This window comes from Balaenoptera acutorostrata, chromosome 15, assembly GCF_949987535.1.
Source record: "Balaenoptera acutorostrata chromosome 15, mBalAcu1.1, whole genome shotgun sequence".
Lineage (NCBI taxonomy): Eukaryota > Metazoa > Chordata > Mammalia > Artiodactyla > Balaenopteridae > Balaenoptera > Balaenoptera acutorostrata.
This window is the reverse complement of record NC_080078.1, coordinates 4,604,596-4,613,586: the sequence shown is the minus strand read 5'-3', so window position 1 is coordinate 4,613,586 and position 8,991 is coordinate 4,604,596. Positions and strand designations below refer to the sequence as shown.

The 8,991-nt window shown below is 54.3% G+C and overlaps 1 protein-coding gene across 1 annotated transcript in view; it reads left to right on the top strand.

Moving 5' to 3' along the window:
• Positions 1-8,440, top strand: part of INTS15 (integrator complex subunit 15) — a 10,384-nt gene extending 1,944 nt beyond the window's left edge. The window contains 5 exon segments of the mRNA XM_007186752.2: positions 73-238; positions 2,605-2,769; positions 2,772-3,128; positions 3,922-3,961; positions 7,624-8,440. Coding sequence (XP_007186814.2) covers positions 73-238; positions 2,605-2,769; positions 2,772-3,128; positions 3,922-3,961; positions 7,624-7,825 — 930 coding nt within the window. The 3' untranslated portion in view covers positions 7,826-8,440.
• Positions 8,441-8,991: the final 551 nt, after the last annotated feature.

Below are 8,991 nucleotides of genomic sequence, written 5' to 3'. Positions count from 1 at the left end.
ACCATGTGTACATAGTTGCTAGTCTCCTGGCTCACGACACCTGTAGTTACGTGGACTGTGGCTTCTTTCCAGCGGACGCCTGTGGTCTACTGTGTGCGGTTAGCCAGGGCCCTCGTGGATGACTACTGCTGTCTGGTGCCGGGATCCGTTCAGACGCTGCAGCAGATATTCAGTGCCAGCCCTCGCTTCTGCTGCCAGTTCGTAACCTCAGTCACTGCGCTGTATGACCTGTCGTCAGGTAAACTTTAAACAGATTGTTACCCTTAAAGAGGCTTCGGGGCCGATTGCTAGTTATATTTGCACTGAAACCCCAGCCAGCGGATGGCCTTTTTTTTTTTCTCTCTCTCTGAAATGTGTATTTTATTTCAGGCTGAAAGCTAAAGGGATGGCCCACCTGCACCTCTGGAATTTGCTAACAGGGAACTTTCCTTAGTGAGTCCCATTTGCCTGACTCAGAATGGTCCAGGTGGCAGACAGCTAATAAGCAAGGGTCTGGTGTCTGGGACAGATGTGGCTTTCTCCCCAGACAGGACCTGCTTTTTTTTTTTTTTTTTTTTTGTGGAACACACCACTCAGCATGTGTGATCTTAGTTCCCCAAGCAGGGGACTGAACCCATGGTCCCTGCATTGGAAGCACAGCATCCTAACCAGTGGGCCACCGGGGAAGTCCCATGACTCGCTTTTTTATTCCCGACTTTTTATTTTGAAAAATTGCAAAACTTCAGGAAAGCTGCAAGAATATTAACAAAGGTTTGTGTATCTCTCACTGAGGTTTAGCAGTTATTAACATTTGCCATATATTCTTTTTTTTCTCTTTCCTTTTGCTCTCTCTTTCTTTCCCCTTCTCTCCACATACACACTCACAAGTATTTTTTTCCTGAACCCTTGAATTTGTTGCCGCCCAGTGTCAGGTACCAAGTACTTAAATGTGTATCTAAGAACAAGAACATTCCCTTACACAAACATCATATCATTATCACATGTAAGAAATTAAATACTGATAGAATACTTTTATCTCATATATAGCTGTTGTTCAGATTTCCTTGATTGTCTCAATAATGTCTTTTATAGCCTTTTTCCCCCCTTTTGAGGGACCAGGAGAATTCGGGATCCAGTCAAGGCTCATACATAGTTGTTATGTCACTTTGGTCCTTTTAAAATAGTTCCCACACAGACGTAGAGAATGGACTTGAGGACACAGGGAGGGGGAAGGGTAAGCTGGGACGAAGTGAGAGAGTGGCATGGACGTATATGCACTACCAAATGTGAAATAGATAGCTAGTGGGAAGCAGCCGCATAGCACAGGGAGATCAGCTCACCGAGCACACGTGTACACAGCATGTGTGCATATGCCACCTTCAGGCTCCGGAGATGCCCCAGCTAGATGTGTGTGGGGCGGGGGAGGGGCTGGGTTGCTGGAGGAGTGGGCCTGAGACTGGCGTGTCCCAGACAGAAACGTCTCAGGGAGTCAAGGGGCCGGACACAGGGTCACCACTGTTTATTTTGCCAAGTAAAGGTCACAGACGACAACTGCTCCCTCTTGCCACCGTCGTTTCGTAGCAGAAGGGAAGGGCGTGGGTTAGCGCCCAGACAGTAGACAATCCCAGGGGAAGGGCCGGTGTCTCCTGAGCAAGAGCAGTTGGAGACTTCACACCAGCACGGGGCTCACTCTGCCCCTCACTGTCTCTCCTCACGCTTGGCTCTGGACCTCAGCAGCCTGGAAGGGGCTCCGTCATCCCCAGCTTCTTCATGAGCTGAGGGGTGCACAGCCCCAGAGGCAGGAGGCTGGGGACCCGCTCCCACGCACACAGACAGCCTAAGGGCAGTGTCCGCTGACCCCAGGATGGGCGGTGTAGCCTAGTGGTAAGAGCTGGGCCACCTGGGGTCAGGTCTGGGCCCACCACGTAGTTTTAGTGAGTCTGGAGGAAATGATTTAACATCTCTGTGCCTCAGTTTCCTCATCCTTTATATAATAGATGGTTTGTGTGAGGATTAAGTGAGTTCATCTGTGTTAGGACTTAGCCCAGTGCTTGGCATGTCATAAACTCAGAATAAATGTCAACTTTTGATTTTATAATTACTGTTCTCTGTCTTGCCATAGAATGTACTAGATCTCAGGGATCACAGGAAGCCAGGCCTTGCTTAGAGGTTCCAGGTTTGGGGCTGGGATGGCTCCTGGCAGCTGACAGATCGTCGTCTGGCCTCTGAGCTGCTCCCTGAAGGCCACTGTAGCTGTCACTGCACCGCTGAGGGGACACCAAACACAGGGATGAAACCTACTCACAAGGGAAGGGAGGAAGTGTGGGGGTGGTAGTTCTGGACATAGATAGTGGACTTTTATTTAAATTGACACATAGGATCACAAGGCATAATGGAGTTCTAGGGCATTGTTGGTTTAACATGTTGAGCCCAACCATGGCCAGGCATTCCTAAGTCGGATGAGAGCCCAGCCCTCTCGGGACGTTCCAGGAAAGGAGACAGAGGGTAGGTGAGGACAGAGGTGCGTCGTCTGGATGTCGGGTGGTGAGTACTGTGAGCTTGAAGGTCCGCCTTTCCCCGTCTCCTGTCCGTGGGGCTGAAGACCCTTCTGACTTTGTTTTGCAGACGATCTCATCCCACCACTGGACTTGCTTGAGATGATTGTCAACTGGATTTGTGAGGACCCGAGGTTGATTCTCATCACTTTTTTAAATACTCCAAACGCAGCCAATCTCCCAATAGGATTTTTAGAGCTCACCCCGCTCACTGGATTGATCCGCTGGTGTGTGAAGGCCCTCTGGCTTACAAAAGGAAGAAGAAACCCCCCTTAGCCAATGGCCACGTCACTGCCAAAGTCACCAAGGACTCGGCGGGGCTGGACAGAGACTCCCACCTCTTGTACTCAAAGCTCCACCTCAGCGTCCTGCAGGTCCTCATGATGCTCCAGGGGCACTTGACTGAGAAGAACCTGTACGGCCGCCTGGGGCTCATCCTCTTTGACCACATGGTCCCGCTGGTGGAGGAGATCAACAGACTGGCGGATGAACTGAACCCCCTCAACGCCTCCCAGGAGATCGAGCTCTCCCTGGACCGGCTGGCCCAGGCTCTGCAGGTGGCCATGGCCTCTGGCGCCCTGCTGTGCACGAGAGGTGGGTGACTGCCTGGCCAGGCCTCCCTGGGGCGGGTCACCACCGCCCGTCGGAAGGAAAACAGGGGCTCCTGGACAAGGACTGTTTTCCGCTTTTAGGACGTCTTTCCTCTCAGTGAACGCAGGGGAGGTGGGCGGAAGTCGCAGGACGCGCCCAGCTAGAATCCTGTGGCCGTGGCATCTGGGTGTCTCCTGGCTGTTTTGCCCAGGCCTGGGGATGCCTCCAGAGCGTAGATAATAATGGCTTAATCTCCTTCCTCTTAGGGCATCTTTTCTTTTTCTGCAGTTCTTTTCTGTTGCGGCATAATTTACATACAATGAAATGCACCTGTTTAAGTGCAGGAAACATTCCCATCACCTGTTCAGAGGGCTCCTTAATTCTGCATTTCGGTGCTTGAACTCGCCCAGAAGAATGATCTGATGCTAACGACAGACTTGTTTGCTTTTGGACTGCTGGCTCACAGACGTTGCCTGAGGCCCGTGCAGTAGTCCCTGGAGATGGGTTTCCCTCTTATCTCGCTCTTAGCCTTGGGCGTCTGATCTCCTGTCTCTGGGCCTTTTCCCAGCCATCTGACAAATTGCCAGTAGAGCTGCCCCCTTTCCTAAGTGATGTCTTCTGTTGAGGGCGTGTGTTAAAGCAAGAATTGAAGAAAAAGAGAGCCCAGCTTCTAAACGATGTTAGGAAGTTGAGCATGAGCTACTGTTACTGTCTCGCTAGCATGCTTGAACATCAGCAAACCTCTCACCTCGGCATCTCCAGGCCCTTCCTTAATTCTGTGTCTCCTTCATTCCAGATGACCTGAGAACCCTGTGCTCCCGGCTGCCCCATAATAAGTAAGTGCCCTCCCAAGACTTCTAGCTGGGCGGGGGCGGGGGTGGGTGCAGGAGTGGGAGGGTGCAAGGCAGGGCGGACCCCTTGTCGTGACTTCTTGGGGAGAGCTGGTCTGTAGGGTCTAGAGCTTCTGTGAATAAGGGGCCCCCCAGAACCTGACAGTAAGTGGGGGAATGGATGTGATAGCATAACACAGGAGAGGAAGCCCAAGCAGGGAGTCCATCAACGAGGTAAGAAAAGTGGCCATCCTTCTGGGCGTCAAGGAAGAAGCCGGAGCGAACTTGGGGGTCCTTTACTGCTCCCTAAGTCAGCGTGCGTGTGTGTTGTGGTGACGTCGCGCGCTGTTGGCGACATTGATTGCACAGCCCTTCGGGAAATACTGTGTCGGTTAGGCCAGTGCCTTGGTCTCGGGTGGCACAGACCGGGTTCTGAGCGTGGTTCTGTCTGTGGTTTGCTGTGACGCCGGGGCTGACTCTTGCCTTGGTTTCCCCCCTTGTAAAATGGGGACCGTAATTCACCTGCCTCACAGGGTTGTAGTGAGGTTTAAACGAGGTGGTGTTTGCAGAGTTCTTTGTCCACAGCACACGGGAGTCTCTCCGTAAGTGGTGGTTGTTGTTCTAATTTGGGGGGAAGCAGTGGTAATAGTGGTGAGAAGCAGGAACTGTGTGGTCGTAACAGCTTCTGGTGAGAATTCCAACCCTACTACTTCCTATCTGTAAGACCTTGGGCGAGTTCCCACTACCTGTTTTCTCTATAAAATCAAGAAAACAGTAGTACCTGCCTCAGGTCCCCTTGCCTCCCCTGCCCTGCTCCTGTGGTAGGATTTTTGTGAGGATTAATTGAGTAAAAACATAGAAAGCACTTAGAATGGTACTTGATGTGTAAATAACCTAAGAAGTGTTAGCTACTGTCACTTTTACTGTTATTTGTGTAACAGGAGTTTCTCTTAATCAAATTAATTTCACTGAATCTTAAGCAAAAAGCTATGTGCACAAAAATGTTTCATGCAAAGGCAGTCTTATCAGTAGCAAAAAGTCAGAAACAAGCTAACCACCCCATAGTATAGGGATACTTAGTAAGTTAGTAGTGATACATCAGAAGGATGGAACATTATGTGTCCACTAAAAATAGTAATTGTGGCCACCGTGTGAGGAGATGTTTGTAGTTGAAGGCAGAACTCCCCTGCTCCCTGCTGTGTGCACCTGGGCAGCGTTTACAGGAATGAAAACAGCTGAGTTCTTTCTTCAGAGGGTCGCACTGGTTTTTAAGGTGGATAGTGGGGCTCCAGGGCTGGCGTTGGCAGACAGTGCGGACAGAGGGGCTGCACTGGGCCGCACCCACCGCCTGGTGGGTGCCCACCGGGCCCCACAGCACCGTGTGTGCCACCCAGGGCCTGACCCACCAGCCCTGCTGGGGCCCGGGAGTGGGGCAGGTGTGGCAGGCTGAGCAAAGGCTTAATTTGAGGCCAGGAGATGGGCCAGATGCTACTTCCCGGGCTGACAGGAGAGGAGCTGCAGCCAGAGGGCCGGGAGCTTGGCATCGGGCTCTAAGGGGCAGGCAGCTCCAGGCAGGCATCTGGGTGGTTAAACGGGGGTTTCTGGAGCAACAAAATGGTCCACCTTGAGATGTGACATCAGCGGGGTGGACAGCTTGTGCAGAGGCCACCTCGCCCTCGGGAGCCCACACTGTTCCTTTGTCTCCCTCCCTCCGTCCCTTCCTTCTTTCCTTTCTTCCCTCCAAGAAAGTCTCCTGTGTCTGAGGACATCGTCAGTGCAAGTGGCACCTCTCCACCTCCTTGCACTAATCCCTTTGTAACCTTTTCCTTCTTTGTGCACAGCTTTTATTTAATGTTTAATGTTTTCAGGGCATTAAAATAGTGATAGGGTATGACTCGTTTATCATCTTAGTGTTATAACTAGGGGTCCCCGTGGGAATCCTCTGGAACTTCTAACAGCCCCGAGGGACCCCCCCCCCCAGGGGCCTGTAGCTGCTGCTCCTCCGTACAGCCCTGGGCCCCAGTCCCCCGGGGGCAGCCTGACACTGACGTGGGGAAAGACTGGCCCACAGTCGCTTGGACTACCTCTTTGATTTCTGATTGTTCCTTTTGTGTTAATGGTCTTCTGGACTAGACCAGAAACTTCCTGAAACCCCTTCTCTCCGTGGCAGGGTGTGCAGGTTCAGACGAGCATGTGACCTATACTTTGCCTCCACAGTCTTCCCTCCTTAGACTTACTTATTTGTTTGCTTATTTTCCTCGAATTTCTTACCCAGAGTTATTAAACCGTAGTAGTTATTAAAACGTAGTGAAAAGAGTCAGAAGAGCTTCAAGCCACTAAAAGGCGCCAGCTTTCTTCACACCTGGGTTTACTGCCTGAGCCCCTCCTGGGGGCCCGGGGTACCAGACTTTGTACTTGGGGGGTGGGAGAGCGTGAGGGTCACTCTGCCAGAGACCTAGGCCCGCCCCCCGCTTCGTCTCAGAGCTCCAGGAAGCAGCCAACCGTACTCAGTCCCCCCAAGGGTGAAGTGGCCCGGGGGGGTGGGCTTTCGCTGGGCCAAGCAGGACAGCATGCGGGGAAGGTGTGGCCTCGTGGGACCGGGAAGCTGAGGGGCAAGTGGTGGGCATGAACGGGACCTGGCAGGCGGGGTTTGGTGGCGTGGAAGGACAGTGTAGACACTCGAGAGACGGGACCCAGCCGGAGCCACGGCCCTGGGCGAGGCTGGGAGAGCAAAGCACAGCGGCCCGGGGATCCGGGGGTCGGGCAGGGCTGGGGAGGAGCCCTCTGACCTGAAGGGGCGTAACCGGGGGAGTTGGTTATTCCGGGCTGAGTCCGGACAAGCTAGAGGTGGTGAGAAAGTTAGGACGCTCTGCTGATCGTGCTGGGGGGGGAGGGTGGCGTTAGATAGGATGAGACTAACGAGAGGAAGCTCTTCAAGGGGTCTTAGAAGGGACCAGCATAGGAGGTGACATTGAACTCAGGAGGGAGGAGGACTTCCTGGAGGCAGAGGCTGTTGATGTGCTGAACCACAGAGAGCAGAGCGTAGGCCAGGGTGGGAGGGGGGTGGGGAGGGGAGGACTAAGGCTCCTGGGGGTGGGAGTGGGGCAGGAGGGGGCCCTGAAAGTGGGTGAGGGCTGGGTCCAGGCCGGGGCCATTCCTGAGGACTCCGGACGTCAGGGTCATGTGAAAAGCCACCTTCTGTGTGGCTTTGCTTGGAATTCAGTTAGGACTCAGTCATTAGGAATGACTTGGAGAAGCGTGGCCCTCTGTCCTTTTTGCTCTGGCTCCTCAGTCACAACCCCTGAAGGTGTGGACCGGTGAGGCTGACACCAATGCTGACCTGCATGGTCCCCAAGCCACAGATGCCAAGGCTGTGTCCAGAGCTTCTGTGGACTACAGGCCCCTCTCTCCCTCCCCATCGCTGCCGGCAGGATCCTGGCTTTTCCCACCGCGGCCTCTCACCTCTCCGGGCCCCAGTCTGTCAGTACATCCCGCCGCCTCCAGGTCACCCCCTCCTGCTGCTACCCAGCCGCGAGCCACCCTCTGTCCTTCCTGGAAACTTGGTGTCTGTCCCGGCCCAGGAGCAAGGACCACCACGTAGCACCACGGGTCGGGCGGACATCCCCGTTGGCAGCAGCGCACCCTAACCCTTCTCCTTGTGTTTGCAGCCTTCTCCAGCTGGTGATCTCGGGCCCCGTGCCGCAGTCGCCGCACGCGGCGCTCCCTCCCGGGTTCTACCCTCACATCCACACCCCCCCGCTGGGCTACGGGGCTGTGCCGGCCCACCCTGCCGCCCACCCTGCCCTGCCCACGCACCCCGGGCACACCTTCATCTCAGGCATGACCTTCCCGTTCAGGCCCATCCGCTAGGCTGGCCCCCGCAAACCGCTCAGTGTCACCGTGCCTTCCATGCCTGGTTGGAGGAAGCCTTCCCCGGAAAGGATGACCGATCCATAGGAGAGGGCTCGGGGGGCAGCCAGGTGGCCCCTCCTCGCTGCAGAACCGCAGAACCGGGTCGTTGGCGGAAGTTCTGCGACGTTGCCGTCCAGGCGCCTCCTACCTGTCTCATTCGTAAAAGTCCAGATGGGATCGATGAAAGGAAACGTCCAGCCCTCTGCGGAGCGATGCGGGCATCTGTAAAAGCTGCCAGGGCTGTGAGCCTGTGGTCTGGGGTGTCATTGCAGACGCACGGCCTGAGCCTGTGCCGCCGGAGCGCCGGTGGAGGAGCGGCGCCTGCGAGTCCACGTGTCTGGCTTCCCTCCTTCTGGACGGGCTGTGTCCCGCCAGGAGCACAAGGCGCTCCCACGGCTCCAGGAGCGCGAGGCGGAACCGTCGGCATGGCGAGCTCTCACCCAGCACTTGGTCCCCACGGGTCAGGGGAACCTGTGAGCGTGGCCCCCATCAGTGGGGAAAGGAACGTCTCTGTTTTATTGGGGTCTCTAAGTTTTCCTTCCATATGTTCAAATAAACTTTTTCTAAACAGTTTCATAGACTTTGTGGACTGTATTTTAAAAACTTAGTAGCCGTGAGCCTCGGAAATGTCCTCCCCAGTCCGCAGCAATCCTGGTGAGAAGATTGGATACAATTGTAGGCGCTCCTTTTGGCAGAAACGCTGCAGATGCTCCCCACCCTGTGCGGGGCACCCAGGGGCTGTCTGCTTCAGTTACGGCTCCTTTCTTCCTTCAGGAACAGAACTCAGGCCTCAGGAGTTTTCTCCAGCACGTGGTTGGAAGGTATCTGCTCAGAGTTCTCACTTACTGGTTTGGCGAGGAAGGAAAGATAATCAGTAACCCCATTGCTGGGCTCCCCTAGGCTGAACATGAGGAATGAGAGGCGGTGACAGCAAACAGTGAGCACGGAGGAGCAAGATTAACTCGAAGGGGTAAAATTTAACCTTGCCGTTGTTTACCCTGCTGTTGCTGAAGTCCGTGCCCTGAAAGACCAGGCCAAACCAGATTGTGTGTGTGTGTGTGTGTGTCTCTCTCTCTGTCTGTCTGTCTTTTTTTTCGTCTGGAGTTTAAGGCATCTCTCAAGGT